This window comes from Octopus sinensis, linkage group LG24 (assembly GCF_006345805.1).
Source record: "Octopus sinensis linkage group LG24, ASM634580v1, whole genome shotgun sequence".
NCBI lineage: Eukaryota > Metazoa > Mollusca > Cephalopoda > Octopoda > Octopodidae > Octopus > Octopus sinensis.
Window position 1 is genome coordinate 27,711,593 of NC_043020.1, and position 25,000 is coordinate 27,736,592.

The 25,000-nt window shown below is 41.8% G+C and overlaps 2 protein-coding genes across 5 annotated transcripts in view; both read left to right on the top strand.

Moving 5' to 3' along the window:
• LOC115224008 (uncharacterized transporter slc-17.2-like) overlaps positions 1-24,829 on the top strand; it is a 35,280-nt gene extending 10,451 nt beyond the window's left edge. Inside the window, exons 2-5 of one of the 4 annotated variants that reach the window (XM_036512833.1) lie at positions 463-695; positions 21,527-21,819; positions 21,955-22,144; positions 22,607-24,829. In XM_036512833.1, coding sequence (XP_036368726.1) covers positions 22,661-24,124 — 1,464 coding nt within the window. In that variant the 5' untranslated portion in view covers positions 463-695; positions 21,527-21,819; positions 21,955-22,144; positions 22,607-22,660 and the 3' untranslated portion in view covers positions 24,125-24,829. The remainder of the gene's footprint in view (positions 1-462; positions 696-21,526; positions 21,820-21,954; positions 22,145-22,606) is intronic. The other 3 variants (XM_036512834.1, XM_029794794.2, XM_036512835.1) reach the window with 3 other exon arrangements.
• LOC115223788 (uncharacterized transporter slc-17.2-like) lies at positions 805-2,965 on the top strand. Its single transcript, XM_029794454.2, has one exon. The coding sequence runs from the start codon at positions 1,235-1,237 to the stop codon at positions 2,696-2,698; it is 1,464 nt and encodes a 487-aa protein (XP_029650314.1). The 5' UTR covers positions 805-1,234; the 3' UTR covers positions 2,699-2,965.
• Positions 24,830-25,000: the final 171 nt, after the last annotated feature.

A 25,000-nucleotide genomic window follows, 5' to 3' on the forward strand; every position in this document is an offset into this window, starting at 1 on the left:
GACTTGTTCTATTTCTATTCCTCAGCGCCATACTAATACATTTGTTTGTTTGTACTCCACCTGCCTTCGTCTTTTGTTTATTCTCGTAAACTTTCCCTTTATATATATATATACATATATATATATATATATATATATATATATCTATATATATATATATGTGTGTGTGTGTGTGTGTGTGTGTGTGTATAAATCCATTAAACCCAACATTAATATACTACAATTTATTGCACTCTCTACCAGTTCCACTGGTAAATACGACTTTTTGCATGCCACTCAAAGCTTCTAAACTGCGATAATATATATATATATATATATATATATATATATAATATATATATATATATATATATATATATATTATATATATATATATATATATATATATATACATATATATATATATATAATATATATATATATAAACAAATGAGTTAATATCGATTCCTTATATTGACACAGGGCCATGCAAGTCAGTGAATGCACAATCGATAGATTTTTGCCTGAACAGAAGACATTTTAAAAGACGTAAAGTAACACTGGAGAAAAACGTTTTCCTTAGTTTCACCCATTCCGTCCACCGACATTTATCAGTGAACGAAAATTTTCTAAAGATGGATCTTCACTTTTCGCCACTCTTTTGAAACAAAGAGTAAATTACACAGGAAATGAATCAGCATTTTTTTTTTGTTTTGGTAAGTGTAAAGCTTCAGATAAACGGTGGACAGAAAAGGAATTAGGAAGTTCCATTTTTGGATTTTCTATAAAATTACAGCGCACAAAAAAATCCATGAACCTATTAATTTACCTTATTACATTTTTGTCTTGATCCGATGATTTTAATGTGAAATTAAGGCAGAAAGGAACACCAACTCTAGCATATCGATACGTGTCTTTACATTGAGTGGTAAATGGCAGGCGTGTTTATCGATTGAAAATAGAGCGAAATGACTGCGAAATATAACTGTACCAAAGAGATTCTGACCATAGTTTTGGAAGAACATATTCTGTGAAGAAAATATAATTTAGAGATCAAGCAAACATCTTTTATATAATGAAATTATTTTTAAATAGATCAAGGTGACCAAATCAATGAAATAATTTGTTAATTGTCGAACGCTACCTTTCAGGGTTTATTTCAGCAGACAGAACGTACACCACTCAGGAATTGATATCCTTTCAGATTCGAAACCTCAACCAAGACCTCGTGAGGATCCGTGGAAAAGATACAACAATGTCTCGATTTACGAATTGTATTCAGCGCTATTGCTCGTGTCGATGGAGATTATGCTATATTTGTGCAATAGCTTCTCTTGTTATGCAAACATTAAGAGTCGATATAAGTATGGCGTTTGTTTGTATGTTGAAAACCCCGAATCGTACGAGCGAAGAAGTTAACGTTACTACAAACAACCAACATTGTTCCGGATTCGATAACCGTTCAATGATCGAAAACTATGAAGGAGAGTTTGAATGGAGCGACACGTTACAATCGAACATACTGGCTGGGTACTTCTATGGATATATAGCAACTAATTATTTGGGTGGTTTATTGGCCGATAAATACGGTGCGAAAAGAGTTGTCGGAGGTTCAATATTCTCAGCATCCATTCTGACCATTCTTCACCCAAGTCTGTCTCGAATTAGTGGTTACTTGACCCTCGTTCTAAGGATATTAACAGGTATGGCATCAGGACCAATATACCCAGCGTTTCAATCCTTATATGGACGTTGGGCGCCTCCGCAAGAAATTGGTTCGTTGGTTGGGCTTACATTCGCTGGTCTGTATTTAGGTAATATTGTAGGACTTTCAATATCAGGTTATCTTTGTCTTTATGGATTTGACAATGGATGGGGTTCTATATTTTATATATTTGGTGGATTATCGTTGGTGTTTAGTTGTGTGTGGTTTTATATTGTCTACGATACTCCAGATGCCCATCCAACCATTAGCGAAAAAGAACGTTCTTATTTAAACAAAACTATAATAAGTAAAAAAGTGGTGAAAAATGTACCATGGAGACGACTAATTTCTTCTCCTGCTGTATGGGCCATTAGCATTGGCTGGTTTGCTAAAAGTTGGACTGGTTTGTCTTTCCAGGTGTTGCTACCCCTTTATATGAAAGAAGCCTTAAACGTTAATACGACCTCTAATGGTTTAATGTCATCTGCTCCTTCGGTTGGACAAATCATTGCACTACCACTGTGCGGCAAGTTAGCTGATTTTGTACGTTTAAAGAAATACATATCAACTCGTTGTGTTCGCATTTTATTCCAAACCTTTGCGCTGATTGCTTCAGCATGTCTGTTGATAGTCATAGGATTCCTCAGATGTGACCAAACCATTCTAATAACTATCTTATTGTTTCTCATTGGTATAACTCTATCATTTTCCAGTGGTGGTGTTCTTGTCAACAACAATGATATTGCTCCAAGTTATGCTGGTATTATATTTGGAATTGCAAATACAATCGCAGCAACCTCGGGAAGTATTTCTCCCTTATCTGCAAAAGCTCTCACCCCAAACGGTACACAAGAAGAATGGCAGATCGTGTTTGCTTTGTGTGCTGCTATATGTGTTGTTGGTACAATATTATATGCAATATTAGCAAGAGGAGAAATTCAAGATTGGGCGATTTCGGAAGACCCTGGGCCATCTGTTCCCCTTAATGACATGAACACCAATGAATCGGCTTAACTAGCTTACTGAAATTTTAGCAGAACCAAACACATTATCAACTAGAATGCATAGTTCTCTTTATTTCAGTGATTCCGTAATATATGTATGTATACATGTGTGTATGTAAGTGTGTATGTAGGTATGTGTGTAAGTATGTTATACATACACACATAAAAATTTCATAAAAATTGTAGCTATAAAATTAACATAGAATTATATACTACTACATTTTAAGTACAAAATCAGAAAATAATATTGCTGTATATACATCTTTCGCTTCCTTTCCCGATCTCTCTCTGTCTTTCTCTCTGTCACATCTATTTATCTATCAATCTATTTACAATTTGGCAATCTAGATTTTATAACCTTTCTTCTTCATTTAAGTTTAGAAGAACACGTAATTCCACGAACCTTAGTAATTGTAATTGGAATTTGAAAGAGAGGAAGATTAATTAAGATACAGAGTGGTCCAATATGAGTTACGCTCCATTGAATAATACTCATATTTTTAAATGTGATTCTTGTCCAGAAAAATCTATTATATAATTACTTCAAGATTAAAATTCTAAAATTCTAGAACCAATCTCATGTTGAAATGTTCCCATAAATATGAAAGTGCATTTATATAGTTCAATAGAAATAACACCTTAATTGTTTAGTCTCTTAATTGTTTCAGTCATTAGACTGCGGCCATGCTGTGGCAGTGCCTTGAAGAATGTTTGTACTTTTTTATCTGTATAAGGCATCCTACTTGTTTTATCTCTTTGCTGAACCGCTAAGTTACGGGGACGTATAGACACCACCACTTATTGTCAAGCGGTGATGGGGGAACAAAATTATCGATGCAATCAAATTTGAAGAAAAATTTTCATAAAATATATTTTATATAAAAAAACATTTTTTAAAAATCAGAATGACACGAACTTTTCAGGATCGAACTTTTCGTTTTGTGCATCTACACTTTCACCGTGTATTTTCTCTTGAACGTTGGGGGTTATCCATAAAGTGGAAGATATTTCTAGTAACGGTGCTATTTCAAGTTTTGTTCATCATTTAAACATCTAAAGTATTTTCCTTTTGCCTTTCGCAGTAACTCATCTTCTTTTTCCTTTACTTTGAAAAAAAAAATGTGTATTTTCTATTCGTACACATAATTATTAATGCATGTTCACTTCATATTTCTAAGAGATGAAATTTTGATTTGATGTTTATGTACCCTGAGCGTTGTATTAATTTCGACCCGGTTTGGCCGACGTAATTTTTATTGGACTCACTGTTTGTGGTGCAGTTAATGTGATTTTTTGTCTTACAAGTCATAGTTGCATTAACCTTTAATTCCTTCATAATCTTGAATTTTTTTGTCCTTTCTTCTTCAATTGTTTCACAAGTTCCACAGCGAAGGTCTCCACAGTATGTTACTTGCATTATTTCTCTTTCGGATCTGAATTTCCTCATTGTTTATAGACTTTCAAGATTGCGTACGTTTGCATATACATGCATATGCGAACGGTGTGAGCATGTGATGCACTGAACGTCGGACAAAGTAACAACTCGACATATTAAAACCTTCTTTGACTGTCAGAGTGGGTCAATGAAATTGTTAGCAATTTTGAATAATAAGAAGAAGTAATTTCAAAGCATAGACAATTGAATAGTTGCTTACCGTTTGAAATATAGTTGTGGGACCAGTGTTTCGGCCTTGAAGTGTCCTCATCAGAGAACCTTTGTCTCGCTTTCTTTCCATTAATATGAAACGTTTTTATATGCATATTGCTGTTGAGAACTTTACTAACCATTTCAAAATGAACTCACGTCCATCTAATATCTGTCTGCATGAGTGCTTTTGTCCCTCAACTGAAAATAATAAACCAATAAATATTTCTTGACCAATAAAGCTTTCATGTTATTAATATATTTATTATTCTATGATTAACTCAACGGTCAATCATACAAAAATCACAGGAGGACAATGTGGACAAACTTCCACAGCTGCTTCTCTCCTATTATTTACTTCTCACCCTACTACTCTTTCTTTACTGTTATATTTCCGGGTTTATTCCGGCCTTTTCATCTTTTTTGTATTATAAATAATAAACACACTAACAAACACCCTGAAAAATATTATACCATTTCCTCCCTTAAGACCCACTTTTCCTCTGACCCACTTTTCCTCTGACAGGTGGCAATAGTGAAGAAATTTGGTACGGTTGACGAGTATGAATGCGCTGTTGAGAGACAATTTTTCGTCAATCAAATCCTTATAAAATTCTTAAGTAGAAGTATCAGAGGAAAAAGGGAGTGGACAGGGAGATACTGTCTTTCAATAAGTCTCTTGAAAATTGTATGTGAATGACAAATACGGTGCGAGTGAACGGGCCTACGATAAGTAGATGGCTATTGACCGAGATGTGGCAGAAGAATGAAGACACATGCCCTTGATGGACTGTGTATTCTAGGATCTGTCTCTGGGTTCCTTAACTGCCTCTTGTTAAATATTGTGTCTACCGGGAGTCGGTACTCTCTGTCAAGTCACAACAACGACCTCAGAGAAACAGTACTTTACTCAATATCAGTGCAGTTCCAAGTAATGCCAATTTTTTCAATACACTTAGATTGTAGGGTATTTCTAATGTTTCCATATGTTTCCTTAGGTTGGGTGGTATTGAACCCAATGCTCCGATGACAACAGGGACAACCTTTATGTTTTTCTCTCGCAGCTGCCACATCTTGACAATCTCAATTCTCAAGTCTCTATATTTATCAATCTTTTCTCTTTCATGATAGTATGTTGATCTCCTGCCACTGCTACGTCGATTATTTGGTATTCTTGTTTGTCCCTCCTAAAGATTACTATATCCGGCCTTCGGTGATCTAACACGTTGTCTGTCTGGAAGTCAAAGTCCCTGAGGATTTTTGCCTTCCCCTTTTCGCCCATTACCTTTCCCGGTGTATGTTGGTACTAAGCACCCTTTTACCTCGCATCCATACTTCCGGCATGGTAGTCGGGGAAGATTTTGGGGCTACCTGGTGTCTGTGCTTGTACTCTTTCTGCGCAAGACTTTCACAAGCACTAATAATGTGAGACATGCTTTCGAATCGTCTTCCCGCACATGCTGCAGAGGTTCGTTGCATTTGTCTGGTATATATCCCTTTTCACTGAGCTCGTGTTCAATGTCTGGTCCTGGGTGGCCATGATTAGGCTTTTTCAGTATTCTTTTTTAGGTCAACCTTGCCGAGTCACCTCCATGATGCTTCATGTTCTTTTAAGTTGTTAGTTTCACGGTGGAACTGACCATGTAATTCCATGCCTAGTAGATTTCCTTCTTTCTCGTTGGCTATTCCTGATCGGAATTCACAAGAACTCTCAAGTTCATTTTTGGTAAATCCGTCTACATCATCCGTATACTGTAGCAGGTCACGTTTGCTGTTTACAAAATATTCTGCCATGTTTCTTATTTCACTCTTAATGCACCTCCATACGCTAGTCAGCCCACATCCACTTTTACACGTGTTCATGTAAAGCCTGTGTACGTTCGCCTTAGGGTGGAGGGTACCATATATTGTTATGTAAAGGCGGCGAGCTAGCAGAAACGTTAGCACGCCGGGCGAAATGCTTTGCGGTATTTCGTCTGCCATTACGTTCTGAGTTCCAATTCCGCCGAGGTCGACTTTGCCTTTCATCCTTTCGGGGTCGATTAGATAAAGTACCAGTTTCTCACTGGGGTCGATGTCATCGGCTTAATCCGTTTGACTGTCCTTGTTTGTCCCCTCTATGTTTAGCCCCTTGTGGGTAGTAGAGAAATATATATTGTTATGGTCTTTCGTGTAGTGCAATCGAATTGGTTAATCTCCGCTTGTGTCCATTTCAGGATGGGTGCTCTGTAACACACTTCAGCAACAGCCCATGTGTTGGTAGCAGTCACAAGGTTCCTTGAGTTGAGTTTTTATTTCAAGAGAAGTTTGAGGCGCTTCAAATATTCAATGATTATCTTGCCTTTCATTTCTCTGAGCAAGATAGTGTCTAACTCCAGGATCCCAAGACGTGTGGACGCATTCAGAACGCCTGATATGTTCCTTCTTGTTGGCCACCGTTTCGCAGTGTCCGTTGCTGTCCATATCACGTCTTACAGTCTTAACAGTGTCCACGGAGCATTGAGCAGTAGTCATGATGCCAGCATTTTGATTACCCGGCGCGAGTCCTCATAATACAGGTAACTCTTTTCTATTATTCAGACGGTTTCCAGTCCTCCATGTCAGCTTATTATTTTTTTATCAACTACAAATTTTATGTTTATTCTCTCCAACACCGTTGAATGTTTATCAGGATATAATTCCGTTCCTGAAAAGAACAAAACAGATACAAACAATCGTCAAAATTAATTCGCACGTCCTGTACATTTTAGAATTATTTTTTCACGTGTTTTCGGTTGCTATTGATTCAAAATAATCACCTCTTGGGGTATGATGAAGGGAATCGGGACACAAACGTGGAAGTCCCGAATACATCTTGAAATTGAAAGGTTGCGCTGTCAGAATAAAGGCAGGTAATTCTTCGATGGGAGAAAGCAATAACTGTTCGATGGAGCCAGGAGACAAAGTCAAAGAAAAAAAGAGTCGGAAAAAGATACAAGCCTAAGGCATAATTGCGTGGCTGAGGAGCTCGCTTTACAACCATGTGGTCTTGGGTTTAGCGCCACCGTGCGGCAACCTGGGCAAGTGTAATTTTTGTACAGACCCGGACAGGCCAATTTCTTATGAGTGAATTTGGTTGATGAAAACTGTGTGAAAGCCCGACGTCCATATATGTATGTATGTGTGTATATATATTTATATCTATATCTATCTATCTATCTAATCTATCTATCTATCTATCTATCTATCTATCTATCTATCTATCTTCTATCTATCTATCTATCTATCTATCTATCTATCTAACTATCTATCTAACTATCTATCTATCTATCTATCTATCTATATCTATCTATCTATCTATCTATCTATCTACCTATCTATCTATCTATCTATCTATCTATCTATCTATCTATCTATCTATCTATCTATCTATCTATCTATCTATCTATCTGTCTGTCTGTCTGTCTATCTATCTATCTATCTATCTATCTATCTATCTATCTATCTATCTATCTATCTATCTATCTATCATCTCTGACGGATGTGATGTCGTTTCAGCTCCGAAGGTAATCATTTATTTTGACCATTTAAAAGTGTATATTGACAAACATTTTGTGCTTAAAAGTTGTGCAACAACATCCACTGTAAACCTTTGATAAATATCGACACAAAATTTTGCCCCTTGTGGGCAAAATTTAAAAGAAAAAATTCTCATAGCCTTCGTGGTTTCATTTAGCCATTTTATTTCCAAAATGGCCACTGGCCACCACGAGGCTGAGTTGCAAGTGAAGCGTGACGCAGAAACAGAAAAACAGGATGCTCTGTTAGCATACGCCGAACCTGACAACTCCACCACCACCAACAGCAACAAATACAAAACAAAGGTCGCAAGGCCAAGCACCGTCAACACCATCAGTGAGTCCACCACCACCACCAACACCATGGCAGAATCTGCTACTAAAACTGCTATCCCTACTAAAGATATCGCCACCAATAACAACATCACCATCACCGCCACCAAAGACCGTGCCGTCAATGCTACTAATACTACCAACACCACCGCCGTCACCAAGAACGACAATAACAACAACAACAACGACGACAACAACAATTCCCTTCAACCACTGCTCACTCCATCACCAACAAGTGAAAAAATAACGACGACAAGCAAACGAAATGTCGAATTTTGCCCTAGTGCAGGACTAAAGTACGCAGGCAATTTTCCACCCCTTCCTACTAGCACGATCGAACCAAACACACCAATTTTACAAACTGCAGCCAACAACAACATCACCACAAGCAACAACAATAACAAAACAACAACAAATTTCGCTGAGGCGATTAAAGAAAAAAAAACAACAATATACTTTACGGCTCAACAAATACAGGACACGAACATCAAAATAACAGAATCAGAAGGTATAGTAAAAATAAACACCAGAAGATATTTTGGAAAATGAAAAAAGACGAACAATCATTTATAAAATAGTTAACAAAAAAACAAAAATCCCAGAGAAGGCCAACACAAGCAAAATAGAGAAGTGCTTGAAACCCATCTGGGATCACAAAGAATATGTAACCTGGTGGAACAAATTTGCCCACATACAAGTTGTTTTCTACACCGAAGAGTTAGCTAGACATTTCTCAACGCTAACTCTTCACTCAGATGAACTCCAACTTACACCAAGCTATCGGGGACAGAAAGTGACTAAGATCACTCTAAACAATGTCCCCAAAATAGCCAATAGTCTATGGCTTGTAAAGGCCTTATGCGTAAAAATGGCGAATTATACTATTTTGGAAACCACAGTCACAGAGCATAAAAACTGGGTGGGACAAAAAATAGAATTTCTTCTACATATACATCATGAGGATATAAAAAAAATACCCACCCAGATATGTGTATCAGACGACCACAAGTTATATGTGGTCGTCGATGGCAGAAGACCACGTTGCTACATATGCGGCAGTGAGCAACACCTCAAAAAAGACTGCAAATCTGCCGCAAGAAAACAACAGCAACAACAACAGCAGCCGGAAACAAAAACAAATAAACAAGGTTTACTACCCACACCACTTTTTGCAGGAACAAACCTCACCAAACAAACAACCACACCAACTGCAGCACCAAGAACAGAAGCAGCATCACCAACAACAACAACCAAGAATATACCAACTCCCAAACCAAGGACATCTGCCAAAAAGACACCCAGCAAAAATGAAGAAACAATTACAACTCCAAATCCCCACAAAATTGACACCCTAAACAACACAACAATACCCACAATCACTCAAACACAAAAACCCAAACCCAACCCCACATCCAAAACCGCATACACCACAACCAAACGCTCACCAACCAACACCAACAACAAAACCAACACAGTCGACAATAGACCCCAATTCTTTCCCTCTTCCAGACTCCGATTCGTCTGATCTGTCATTAGACGAAGAAGACACGGAAGATTGGCAAATAGCCACAGGGGGGAGAAGAAAAAGGGGAAAAAAAGAAAAGAAAAAATAACAAACAAAGCGGGAAGATACACCACTCCCGAAACAAAAACATCCACAGAAAACACACACATCAACACAAACACACCATCATCAAACCCCCCAAAAATGTTGACAGCCATAAACACAAACAACCACGACCTAATGGAACACATTAGGTCAAACACTACATTACTGAAAACGACATAAAAACAAGTAACCACCCACATACAACACCACCACACACACATTAAAATAATACACGTGACACAGAACACATACAGCACCCTGAAATCTCTTTACCCTGATGCAGTAGGGAGATTTCAAAAGTACTCATCGAAAAAACTGTATAAAAGCCTCATAGAAGAAGACCGTGAGGTGAAAGACAAAGAACTTTCGAAAAACAAGTAACCTTTTCTCTCTCCTTTTCCTTTTTTGCACTTTTATCGGAACATGCTCAGAATAGGTAGTATAAATGTACGTGGCTTGGGGTCGCCTTGGAAACAAGGCTACCTGTTAAATGACATCAAGTCACTAAATCTGAATATCATAGCCATCAGTGAGACCAGACTCCACAGCTTGCGGGCACTCCAGCACATTTTCGGTACACATTTCAACATTTATTTTTCTCCGTGTCTACCGAGAATGGGCGGAGGTGGCACCGCGGTGCTTATCCGGAAGAGTCTGGATCTCAAAGTAAGAGCAAATTTCCTAGACCCGGAGGGTAGGCTGGTCGTTTTGGATGTCGATGGCAGCAATGAGTGTGCTTTTCGACTGATAGCAGTTTATGCTCCGTCTTAACAACAGGCCGACCAGATTTCTTTCGACGTCTAGAGTCTTTCATGGGAACGTCTCGTCCTTTACTTTTAGTGGGGGATTGGAATGCCACCCTGGACACGCATCTAGACTACGTGGGCAGAGATAGCAATAGAAGGGGATGCAAATGCCTCAAAGACCTGCTCAGACGTTTCCAACTGTCTGACAGGTACCGACTGGACCACCCGAATGTGCCAATGTGGACATGGAGTAACCGCATCGGGTCGTCCAGATCATACTTAGATAGAGTATTCTGTAGGACAATAGATAAAAATAGTGTAGGTTGTCCACAATTTCATATAGTCAGTTACACAGATCACAAGTTTGTGACTTGTACACTTGACTTAGATAAGACACATAGGCAGGGTCCTGGTTACTGGAAACTGAACGCGTCTTTTACAGCACGACAGGTTTACAGGGACCGGATCAGCACATTAGTTAAGAGAGCTTTGACGGGTACCATCATCAACAACAGATGGTGGTATGCCCTAAAAAAAGCGATTAAAGCAGAATCAGTCAGATACAGTAGAGCCTTAGCATTAGACCGAAATAGAATAGAGGGAGAATTAGTTAAGGTTTTAGAAGAGGCACTTAGAACTGGCATCGCGTCCAACGTACTGGCGGCGAGATTGGCCCTCGACCAACACCTCAACGCCAAACACGAGGGATGCGTTGTCAGAGCTAGGATGCGTGCTCTGAGGAACGAAGGAGTTGGAGCCGCCCAAGAGGCCCGAGTGGTGGAGACGCAACGAGGCAACAGAGCCACCATCAAGTCTCTTATAGATGAACAGGGGCGCGAATTGCTCGAGCCTAAAAGGATGTGTGGGGTTTTTTCACAACACTTCACCCAACTGTTTGGGACAAGTGGTGAGTCAGAAAGCAGAGTGGACTTTAGTGCCTACCTGCATGCCTTGCCACGACTCTCAGCAAGGGAGGTGGAGTCTTGTGAAAAGCCTATCACAGCTGCGGATGTACAGGATGCGATGGTAGGCTGCGCGAGAGACAAGTCACCAGGCTTGGATGGTCTGCCCTACGAATTTTATTTTCATATGCCAGACTTGTTTGGAGGCGTCTTGGCAGCTGTCTACTGCAACTGGCAGCAGAACGGGAGTATTCCTGCTTTTGTAAAGCGAGGAGCAGTGGCACTGATCAAGAAAGACCCAAACAAGGGGGACGTCATAGATAATTTCAGGCCCATCACTCTGCTCAACGCAGATTTGAAAATTTTGGCCAAGGTGTTAGCCGAGAGGTTGGCGCTTGTCATCAAGAAACTAATCGACAAGGCGCAAACATGCGCCGTGCCGGGTAGAAGTATTCATGACAACCTCCATCTGATGCGCTACATCATAGACAGGGTAGTTAAAAATCCTGGCATGGGTGGGGCGCTGATCAATTTGGATCAATCAAAAGCCTTCGATAGGGTAGACCATCACTACTTGGAGGCTGTCCTCAAAGCGGCTGGTTTCGGTCCAGTTTTCCGCGGTTGGATCGCTGCCTTATACAGCGGCATCCGCTCAGTAGTTCGCGTAAATGGTCATCTATCCAGACCTTTTAACATCATGCGTTCGGTTCGTCAGGGATGCCCCCTCTCATCGCTGCTGTATGTACTGACTCTTGAGCCACTACTACGGAAACTGGCGACGCTGAGGGGCATCCCACGAGAGCTGGGATGCGGGAGGAGCGTGTCTGCATACGCGGATGACGTCACCGTCATAGTGTCGAGCTACGAGCACATCGAGCTGGTCGGCGAGACACTGAAAGAATACGAAGCGGTAACGGGAGCAAAAATTAACCGGGAAAAGTCAGTGGGCTTGCGGCTCGGCACCTGGAGAAGCAAGCCCATGCCGTCCAACAGCGTCTCCATCGTGGGACGCTGGACGGACGGACCGGTTAAATTGCTCGGGGTCTGGTTCGGTCCGGACCTCCAAATGGAGAAGAACTGGGGCGCGAGATAACGACTAGGGTGGCTACTCTCACCCAGAAATGGACTGAGAGAAAGCTATCCCTAAAAGGTCGGGCGGAGGTGGCGAACGCGTACATCGCATCCGTCATCGAGTATCGTCTGACCGTCGTGCCTTGTCCCGACCCTACCATCACCAAACTGGAACGCATACTCTTCCGCTTCTTGTGGAAGGGAAACGTTCCGATGGTTAGGCGATCCATTTGCTGCCAACACCCGCTAAATGGAGGGCTGGGCATGCCGTGGTTGATGATGCGCAGACATGCGCTGAGACTGCGACATCTCCGGCGCTTCATAGACAACGGTGAACAGGGGTGGTCGCCTTTTGTGCGGCGCGCTTTCCCGCAGCTCGTCTCCTTGGACGAACTACAGTCATGGATCAAGCAGAGACCGAGCTAGGCGAATGGCACCGCGAGTGTCGCGTTGCTCTCAAGCAACTCTGCCGTCCGGGATCGAACTTGTGCGACTCCATCACAACAAAGGCATTCTATAGAGGATTAGTGGAGGGGAGGTGCGACGACGAACTCGGGCAGAGTCTGGGCGTCGACGAGGAACACCTGACCCGCCTGTTCAGGACAACTTTCGGGCCGGGACCTATGAACAATCACCAAAGATCCCTGGCCTGGCAGTGCTATCGAGAAGCATTACCTGTTCGGGATAAGCTCTACAGACACGGTTCCAGACACACTGGACCGACTTGCCCGAGATGCGGTCAGAGCGACGAAACCGTTCTGCACGCACTCGTGCAATGTCCAACCATTTCCGACCTGTGGGCTTATGCCGAACGGCTGCTGTCACGTGTGGGACGAATCCGCCTATCGGCCGAGTCTATCGTGAGAATTGCTCCGCCCCCTTCCCTCAACCGGGAAGGCAAGGCAGTTTTCATCGTACTGGTGGCCATGGTGAAAGAATGTGTGTGGTGGACTCGAGCGAAAGGATTAGAGACAAACACTTACCTCTCTGGCCAATCGCTCATCAACTTTTTCAAGTACCACTTGAAAAGGAAGGTGAGAATGGAGAGGGAAGTTTTGTCTCGCGAAAGATTCAAAAAAAGATGGGTGAATGTTGCAAAGATGGTGCGTGCTAGTAACGAAACCATTTTGAGCATGATCCTGTAGATCGTAAAAAAGAAAGAAAGAGAGCATTTTTGACCTCATGTGTTTATTTCCTCCTTGACTGGGGTTCCCGTGGTCTTTTCTGTAGGCTTTTCTTCCCACGGATGAACCCAATCTTGTTATACCAATGTTTACACCATTATTTCTGTGATACACATTTTTCTTTTTTTTTCCTTTTTTTTTCCTCCTCTCGATCCCTTTTGATCGCAATCTTACATTTTTATTTTTTTTCCACCCTCGAAAAGAAAAGCTCTGCATTTGTATTTGTCCCCTCTGTATTCAGCCCTGTGTGGCTAATAAAAGAAAGTTATCTATCTATCTATCTATCTATCTATCTATCTATCTATCTATCTATCTATCTATCTATCTGTCTGTCTGTCTGTCTGTCTGTCTGTCTATCTATCTATCTATCTATCTATCTATCTATCTATCTATCTATCTATCTATCTATCTCAGAACCAATGTCATACCTATCTATCTATCTATCTATCTATCTATCTATCTATCTATCTATCTATCTATCTATCTATCTATCTATCTATCTGTCTATCTGTCTATCTATCTGTCTATCTATCTATCTATCTATCTATCTATCTATCTATCTATCTATCTGTCTGTCTGTCTGTCTGTCTGTCTGTCTGTCTGTCTGTCTATCTATCTATCTATCTATCTATCTGTCTGTCTGTCTGTCTGTCTGTCTGTCTGTCTGTCTGTCTGTCTGTCTATCTATCTATCTATCTATCTATCTCTATCTATCTATCTATCTGTCTATCTATCTATCTATCTATCTATCTATCTATCTATCTATCAATCTATCTATCTATCAATCTATCTATCTATATATATATATATCTGATCCTATCATCACAATGGACGGACGCTAGTCATATCGGCTCCAAGTAAGTTGGCCACTTTTACATGTTTAAAACTCCTTGTTGTCAAATATTTTGTTTTAATCGTTGTGCAAATTCATTCACTAAAAAACCTGAGAATTATTCACGTAGAATTCCGCCCCTGTATGGGCGAAATTACAAAAAAACTTTCAAAACTTTCGTGGGTTTTTTAGCCATTTTTCATTTTGAAAATGGCAACTAGAAACCACGTGGCTAGCCCGCCAGTCATGCAGAACGGTAGCAAAACACTATTGCTACCACTAGCTGCTAAACATCGCAGCGTGAACACCGCTGTCACCACCATCACCACCACCAACAACAACAACAACAAATCTAACGTCGCATTCACCATCGCCGCGACCAAAGACATTAACTTAGATTTCCCCTCACTCCCCACACCACTTGTTGATGATAAAGGACAGAGAAAGGGATTTCAAAAATGAATACAAACGAAAACATGAATGCCAGCACCACCACCATCACCACCAACAACAACAACAACGAAATTGGCACAAAGCCGCCTACCAAAGACAACACCGCCAACACCAACACCACTACTACGACGTCAAATGCTACATCCAAGCCTTCTGCTGCTAATACCGCCAACACCAACACCACTACCATGACTTCAATTAACACTGCCACAATTAACACTTCTACTGCCAAATTCAAAACGAATTTTGCGGACGTAACAAAACAAAAAAAACAATTGTAACATTCACCACACAAGAGATAAACCGCACAAAGGCACTCTTCTCCAAAGAAGGAGACAAATTGCACCTTCATATTCCACAACACATCGTGGAAAACACGCAAAAAAAAACAATAATTTATAAAGTAATAAACAAAAACAAGAAGAACAAAATGCACCGCAGGAAAAATCGAAAATGCCTTCGTCCTGTATGGGACTCCAAGGAATATATCAGTTGGGGAAACAAATTTGGTACAGTCCAAGTACGTTTCCTCAACGAAAGTTTAGCAAAACGTTTTTCCACATTGGAGCTGCATTCGGACGACTTGGTAATGATACCAGTCTATTTAAACAAAAGGGTCACGAAAGTCCAAATAAAAAACATACCATTTGATGTCGAAACACAATGGGTGGTCTCTGCCATCTGCTTTGAAATGTCAGAGACAATGTCAGAGACAAACATCCTGGAAATCGCGGTTCTAGGAGAGAAAGACTATGTGGGCAAATCAATCGAATTCCTGCTTCAATTGGATGAAGCAGCAAGAGAGAAGATACCCACCGCTATAGAACTGCCAGGAGGCTACAAACTCTATATAGTGGTAGAGGGCAGGCGACCACGCTGCTATTTGTGTGGAAGCGAAACACACTTGAAAAAGACGTGCCCAACCACTGCACACCAAGAGCAACAACAACAACCACTACCACAACCAAAGCACTCCGGAAAAAAAGCTCTACTACCCACACCACCATCAACACAGAAGACGACAAGAGAAGCACACCAAGCTAATCCGTCATCAACCAAAAACCACTCGACACCTGAAAAATACCAACACTACATCAACAGCAAAACCCAAAGGAACAGAAAAACAAAGAAAACACACACAAACTGATCCCCCATCCCTTATACCGCACTCAACACACACAAACACTCAACAACCAACAACAACGAAAACAACAACACAACCACTTACACAGACATACATAGAAGCCCACAACATACCCCTACCCCCTTCTGATTCCTCAGAAATTTCGTCGGAAGACGAAACCAGTGAGGAATGGCAAATAGCTACAAAAAGAAGGAAAATAAAGAGCAGAAACACAACCAAACCAAATGCAAACACGAACAAAGCAGGGGGAAATACATCTCCCGAAGACATTTCAAAACCCAACGCAAACAACAGCCACACCAACACCACAAAAACATATACAGCAAACATGCTCACAGCCATAGACACCAAAAACACAAATTTGATGGAATACATCCAATCAAAAACAAACATAACAGAAGATGACATAAAAACAAACAACCACCCATACACAACACCACCAGACCACATCAAAATAATACACATCTCCAAAAGTCTGCACCACACACTCAAAGGCATTTTCCCCAGTGCGGTGGTAAATGCCAAAAATATCTCACAAGAAACTGTACTGGGATCTTCTCGAGGACAAACCAACGGAGGAGAAAGCAAAAACTTTCGAGCAGTAAGTAACCCTCTGTATTCTAATTCATTAGAACTATGATCAAGATTGGTTGTGTAAATGCGCGTGGCTTGGGGTCCCCTTGGAAACAAGGGTACCTCTTAAATGACATAAAGTCACATAAGTTAGAAATCATAGCCATAAGCGAGACCAGACTCCACAATCCGCGGCCCTAAAGACCATGTTTGGCGGACAGTTCAACATTTATTTTTCCCCCTGTCTGCCGAGAATGGGCGGTAGTGGCCGCGCGGTACTTTTTCACAAGAGTCTGGATCTCAATGTAAGGACAATATTCGTAGACCCGGAGGGTAGACTGGTCGTCCTGGATGTCGACGGCAGCAATGGGTGCGCTTTTCGGCTCGTATCAGTTTACGCACCGCCCTTAACAGGTCGGGCGGATTTCTTTCAACGTCTAGAAGTTTTCTTGGGAACGTCTCGTCCTTTACTCTTAGTGGGGGATTGGAATGCTACCTTGGACACGCATGTAGACTACGTGGGTAGAGATAGGAATAGACGGGGATGCAAATGCCTCAGAGACCTGCTCAGACGCTTTCAACTGTCTGACAGTTTCGACTAGACCACCCGAATGCGCCAACGTGGACATGGAGCAACCGCATCGGGTCGTCGAGATCGTATCTAGATAGGATACTGTGTAGGACAGTAGATAGAGATAGCATAGGATGTCCACAATTCCACATAGTCAGCTACACGGATCACAAACTTGTGACATGTACGCTAGACTTAGGTAAGACACTTAGGCAGGGTCCCGGATACTGGAAACTAAACGCGTCTTTCCCATCGAGACAAGTTTTCAGAGACCGGATTAGCACACTAGTAAAGAGGGCTTTGACGGGAGCCATCATCAACAACAAATGGTGGTTTGCCCTCAAGAGAGCAGTAAAAGCAGAAGCGATTAGGTACAGCAAAGCACTAGCCATAGATAGAAATAGAGTAGAGGGTGAGCTAGTTAAGAAGCTAGAAGAGGCAATTAGAAGCGGCATCGCATCCGACGTTTTGGCGGCGAGGTTGCCCTCGACCAACACTTCAACGCCAAACACGAAGGATGTGCTGTCAGAGCTAGGATGCGTGCTCTAAGGAACGAAGGTGTTGGAGCCGCGAGAGAGGCCCGGGTGGCAGAGGCGCAACAGGGCAACAAAGCCACCATTCGGTCACTGGTAGATGAACAGGGGCGCGAATTGCTCGAGCCAAGTAAATGTGTGAGCCTTTCAGCAGCATTTTTCCCGACTGTTCGGAACGAGTGGAGGGCAAGAACGTAGGGTGGACTTCAGTGCCTACCTACATAGCCTACCACGACTCTCGACAAGAAAGGCAGGGTGCTGCGAAGGTGCCATCACGGCGGCGGAAGTGCGGGAAGCGATGGCAGAATGCTCGAGGGAACAAATCACCGGGTTTGGATGGTCTACCCTACGAGCTTTACAATTGTATGCCAGACTTGTTTGGAGATCTCTTGGCGGCGGTGTACTGCAACTGGCAGCAAAACGGGAGCATTCCTGGTTTTGTGAGCCGAGGAGCCGTAACACTGCTGAAGAAAGATCTAAACAAGGGAAATGTAATAGATAACTTTAGGCCCATCACTCTGCTTAATGCAGACTTGAAAATTTTGGCCAGGTGCTAGCCAAGAGGTTGGCGCTTGTCATCGAGAAACTGGTCGACAAGGCGCAAACATGCGCCGTGCCAGGCCGGACCATCCATGACAACCTCCATCTGATGCGCTACATCATAGACAGGGTAGTTAACGAACCTGGCATGGGTGGGGCCCTGATCAACTTGGATCAATCGAAAGCCTTTGATAGGGTAGACCATCGATACTTGGAGGCAGTCCTGAGAGCGGCTGGTTTCGGTCCCGTCTTCCGCGGCTGGATAGCTGCCTTGTACAGAGGCATCCGTTCGGTAATTCGCGTAAATGGACATCTATCGAGACCTTTCGACATTGCACGTTCGGTCCGTCAGGGATGCCCCCTCTCGGCGCTTCTATACGTATTGACTCTTGAGCCACTACTGCGGAAGCTGGCGACTCTAAGGGGCATCCCGCGAGAATTGGGATGCGGGACGAGCGTGTCTGCATACGCGGACGACGTCACCGTCATAGTGTCTAGCCACGAGCACATCGAGCTGGTCGGCGAGACACTGAAAAACTACGAAGCGTGACAGAAGCGAAAATCAACCGGGAAAAGTCAGTGGGCTTGCGACTAGGCACCTGGAGAAGCAAGCCCATGCCGTCCACCAGCGCCTCCGTCGTGGGACGCTGGACCGACGGCCCGGTTGAGTTGCTCGGGGTCTGGTTTGGTCCGGACCTCCAAGTGGAGAAGAACTGGAACGAGATAACGAGTAGGGTGGTCACTCTCGCCCGGCAATGGGCCGAGAGGAAACTGTCCCTAAAAGGTCGAGCGGAGGTGGCGAACACGTACATCGCGTCCGTCATCTACTACCGCCTGACCGTCGTACCTTGTCCCGACCCTACCATCACCAAACTACAACGCATCCTCTTTCGCTTCTTGTGGAAAGGATGCGTCCCGATGGTCAGGCGATCCATTTGCTGTCAACACCCGTTAAAAGGAGGGCTGGGCATGCCGTGGTTGATGATGCGCAGACACGCGCTGAGACTGCGACATCTCTGGCTCTATGTAGACGACGGTGAACAGGGGTGGTCGCCGTTTGTGAGGCACGCTTTCCCGCAGCTCGTCTCCATGACCGAACTGCAGTCGTGGATCAAAAAGAGGCCGAGGAAGGGCGAATGGCACCGCGAGTGTCGCGTTGCTCTCAAGCAACTCTGCCGTCCTGGGTCGACCTTAAGTGACTTCAACACAACCAAAGCATTCTATAGGGGTTTAGTGGAGGGGAGGTACGACGACGAGCTCGGGGCGAACCTGGACGTCGACGAGGAGTACCTCACCCGCCTGTTCAGGACGACTTTCGGGCCAGGGCCCATGGACAACTTCCAGAGATCCCTGGCCTGGCAGTGCTACCGAGAAGCGCTACCCGTTCGGGATAAGCTCTACAGACACGGCTCGAGAAACACGGGGCCGACCTGCCCGAGATGCGGTCAGAGCGACGAAACCGTTCTGCACGCACTCGTTCAGTGTCCAACATTTCCGACCTGTGGGCTTATGTCGAACAACTGCTGTCACGTGTGGGACGAGTCGGTTTATCAGCTGAGTCTATCGTCAATATTGTCACGCCTCCTTCCTTCAAACGGGAAGGAAGAGCTATTTTCATCATCCTTGTGGCTATGGCGAAAGAATGTATCTGGTGGACGCGTCTGAAAGGATTGGAGACAAACACTTTCCTCTCTGGTCAATCTCTCATCAACTTCTTCAAGTACCACTTGAAAAGGAAAGTGAGAGTAGAGAGGCAAGTTTTGTCTAGCGAATGTTTTAAAAAAAGATGGGTGAATGTAGCAAGAATGGCACGTATGAATGACGAAGCCACCTTGAGCATAGTCCTATGACCCAGAAATCGAAACAGAGAGTTGCTTATTTGCAAAAAAAAAAAAAAAAAAGAAATATAAAATGTGACTTCATTGACCGAGGTTACCGTGGTCTTTTCCGCAGGCTTTTCTTTCCACGGTAAACCTCACCTGTCCTCCCCTTTACACTTCATATTGACATTTCTGTGATAACGATCCCTATTGATCATTTTTTTTCCTCTCCCCCCCCCTTTTTTTTTTTTTTTTAACCCCCCTTATTTTTTGTCTCTCTTCTCTCCTTTTACGATCCCTTTTGATCGAACCTCCCCCTTCCTTTTTTTTTTTTTTTTTTTTTTTAATACCTTCAAAAGAAAAGCTCTACCTTGTAATTTGTTCTATCTGTGTGCAGCCCTGTGTGGCTAATAAAGAAACATATCTATATATATATATATATATATATATATATATATATATATTGGGTCATCCCATAAGTAATGCAGATTTTAATACTTTCATTTTTCAAAATTGAGATATACTCTCCTACATTTTCTACAATGCTCTTTGCATCTATCTGGTAGACTTGCAAGGCTCCTCTCGCAAAATTCACTTCTTCTTGACGAAAAATACTCCATCAGTACTCTTCTGACCTAGTCTACAAAATTAATATTTTTGCTGCCGATTTTCAAGACTGCGGAATAAATGATAATTAGATGTATCACATGACCGTCCGGATGTTTTACGTTCTTGTCCCATTTTGTATTATATATAAATACATATATAGAGATAGATAGATAGATAGATAGATAGATAGATAGATAGATAGCTAGCTAGCTAGATACTAGATAGATAGATAGATAGATAGATAGATAGATAGATAGATAGATAGATAGATAGATAGATAGATAGATAGATAGATAGATAAAGAGAGAGAGAGAGAGAGAGGGAGAGAGAGTGAGAGCAGTGCAGGGAAGTAGGCAACACGGAAACACACGAGGTCACACGGCACGCTGTCGTGCGTACACACAAATTGGCGAACTCACACTCATACACATACAGACAAGAGAAAGGCAAGAGCCCGTTACGAAGCATATAATCATATACACACTGATGCGCACGCATACACACACTCACACACACACACAAACTATCTCTCTCTCATACACACACACAATCTCTCTCTCTCTCACTCACACCCGAACACATATGCACAGAGCATATATTGAATGAAAGACTTTTTCATCTCTAGAAATACAAAAAGCTTGATTATCGAAGAGAATGCGGTTTACAGGATGTTCTGGCGACGTTTGACGATGTTAATGTCTCCTTTTATTTTCCAGAAACAGCGCGATGTTCTGGTAAACAATGAACGGTGTTGAAGAGCAGAAACATCAAAGTTGTAGTTGAGAAAAAAGTTAGCTGTCATGGCAGACTGGAAGCCATCTGAATATTGGAAAAGAGTCACCTGTGTCACGATGAATCGCGCCGGGTATCAAAATACCGACATTCATGACCACCACTCGGTGCTTTGTGAATACGGTAAAGGCTGTAAGATTGGATTTGACATGTAACGGCTGTTATGGAAATGGTACCATAATCAGTGGGTACAGAATTGGTTGAATTGTATTTGCACGTGAATAGATGCTGCTAGGCTCATCAGAAGGTGATCTCCAGTATACACTGGAGAGACTCGCAGCCAAATGCTGCAAAAACATAGATATTGATTTTAATAATTTAATATTGATTTTTTTCTTCTTCATTTGTACAGGGTTTCAAAATTCAGAGAATTCACAATCGATTGAAGTAAGAACATAACGAGACGTGTGAGAGAGAAAAAAAATACTCAAAGAATTTTATTTCCCAACTTCACCAATTCTGTTCACCAACATTTGGCACAGTTTCTGCGACAGTCTGGAAACGAAGACCAAATTACATGGAATGACTCAACTGGTTCTTAGGTATGTCTAAAGCTTCGAATTTAACAGAGGAGGAATTCCAAGGCGCGAAGATTTTCCAAGCTTTACAGACAGTAACAGAATACCAGAACGTGTGTCCTCTGTAACTTACTGTCACAACTTCGCACCTCCACAGTTTTTTTTATTTCTTGATTGTGTAAAGGAGACACGAAATACAACTAACCTATATTGATTGTTATAACGTATAACATATATTGATACTTGTCTTATATTGATTGGTAAATGACATACTTGTTAATCGATAATAAATGGTGCTGATGTTCTGCGAAATATAACTGAACTGCAGATATTTTGTTCATTATTTTGGAAGAACACATAACGCTTCAATAGCGTTACACTTTTGGGACCAAACTCCTTTTATGCAATGAAGTCAAACGCAACAAGTGTCTGTTAGTATTCGTTTAAGTATCTTGGCCTTACATCTTTCATCGATTATATTTTCAGATTCTGATCAAGTAAAAGGTTGTGAAAATTGTTAAAAATTGAAATTTACACAAAATGTCTAAATTTACCAGCTGGATTAAGCGTTATTATTCTTGCCGTTGGAGATTATGTTATGCCTCTACTGCAGCATTTCTCGTTATGCAAACATTGAGAGTTGATCTAAGCATGGCATTTGTGTGTATGTTGAAAACGCCCAATCGTACAAACGAGGAAGTTAGCATTACTGCAAACAACCAAGAATGTTCCGGTTCAGGTAATCATTCAATAAATCAAAATTTTAAAGGAGAATTCGAATGGAGCGAAACGTTACAATCGAACATGCTGGCTGGGTACTTCTATGGATACGTAATAACAAACATTCTAGGTGGTATATTGGCTGATAAATACGGTGGGAAAAGAGTTGTTGCAGGTGCAATAATTTCAGCAGGCATTCTTACCATTCTTCATCCATGTTTAACTCGAATTAGTGGTTACATTACGCTTGTTTTCAGAATATTAACAGGTTTGTTATCAGGACCGATAGTCCCAGCAATTCAGTCTTTATATGGCCGTTGGGCGCCTCCGCAAGAAATTAGTTTATTGGTTGGGCTTACATTTGCAGGTCAGATTCTAGGCAATATTGTAGGACTTTCAATATCAGGTTTTCTTTGTGTTTATGGATTTGATAATGGATGGGGTTCTATATTCTATGTATTCGGTGTATTATCGTTGGTGTTTAGTTGTGTGTGGCTTTATGTTGTTTATGACACTCCAGATGACCATCCAACCATTAGCGAAAAAGAACTCTCTTATTTAAACAGAACAATAATAAGTAAAAATGTAGTTAAAACAGTGCCATGGAAACGACTCCTTTCTTCGCCTGCAGTTTGGGCCATTTGCATTGCTTGGTTTGCTCATAGCTGGACTGATTTGTCTTTCCAGGTGTTGCTACCTCTGTATATGAAAGAAGCCTTAAACGTTAATACGACCTCTAATGGTTTAATGTCATCTGCTCCTTCGGTTGGACAAATCATTGCCCTACCCCTGTGTGGGAACTTGGCTGATTTTATACGTTTAAAGAAATATATGTCAACCCGTTCTGTTCGCGTTTTATTCCAGACCTTCGCGCTGATTGCTTCAGCATGTCTATTGATTGCCGTAGGATTCCTCAGATGCGACCAAACCATTCCAATAATTATGCTCCTGTTTCTCATTGGTATAACTCTGTCATTTTCCAGTGGTGGTGTTATCGTCAACAACAATGATATTGCTCCAAGTTATACCGGGATTGTATTTGGCATTGCTAATTCTTTCGCAACAACGTCTGGTGGTATCAGTTCCTTAACTACAAAAGCTCTCACCCCAAACGGTACACAACAAGAATGGCAGATTGTGTTGGCCTTGTGTGCCGCTATATGTGTAGTCGGTGCAATATTGTACGCAATATTGGCAAAGGGAGAAACCGAAAAGTGGGCGATTCCGAAAGACTTAGCTTTATCTGTTCCTCTGAACGATATAAACACAAATAAAACGGTTTAACTCGTTTTACTGAAATCTTAGCGAGATTAAACCTGACAAGATCTTACATTTATTTACACCGGTGTTTGTGTCATGTAAGTATGTATATATATATCTGTTAAGTAAACATTGTAGCTATACAATGACCATTAATATATTTTATTAAAAATATCACAGAGCTAAATCGCCGAACACATAGGTTTCGGTAACTATTTTCCTCTCTCAAATATATTGACATACCAAAGGCGGTGAGCTGGCAGAAACGTTAGCGCGCCGGGCGAAATGCTTAGCGGTATTTCGTCTGTCGTTACGTTCTGAGTTCAAATTCCGCCGAGGTCGACTTTGCCTTTCATCCTTTCGGGGTCGATAAATAAAGTACCAGTTTCGCACTGGGTCGATGTAATCGACTTAATCCGTCTGTAGTTATCTATAGTTATGTTTTTATTCATGTAACAAAAATATCTTTAAATGATTATTCCGGAGCATATTCACCATCTACTTCAATTACTGCTTCCCATTTGCTTGGCAGACGGTGAGACCATCATTTAAAGATGTTTTTGTTAAATATTGTTATCGTTTTTGTTGAATAAAATTTGCTGAAATAAAAAGCTGCAATAATTATGCACCAACCCAATAGTTGTTATTATTGTTGTAGTATCAATCGTGGTGATGGCGGCAGCGGTAGTACAAGAGGTCATCTTCATTATAGAAGTAGTATTAGTGGTAATAGCAGTAATAAAAATGACAGTTGTTATAGAAGTGTTGGGCGTGCAGCAACAAGATTTCACACCTAATCTAGCAATGCAAGTACGTCTCCGTAATATACATGTGTGTGAGAGAGTGAGAGAGAGAGAGAAGGGAGAGTATATGTGTGTGTGTGTGTGAGAGAGAGAGAGT

Bases quoted from the DNA above. Each gene is read 5' to 3' on its own strand.
- LOC115223788 (XM_029794454.2), top strand. From the start codon at position 1,235: ATGTCTCGATTTACGAATTGTATTCAGCGCTATTGCTCGTGTCGATGG.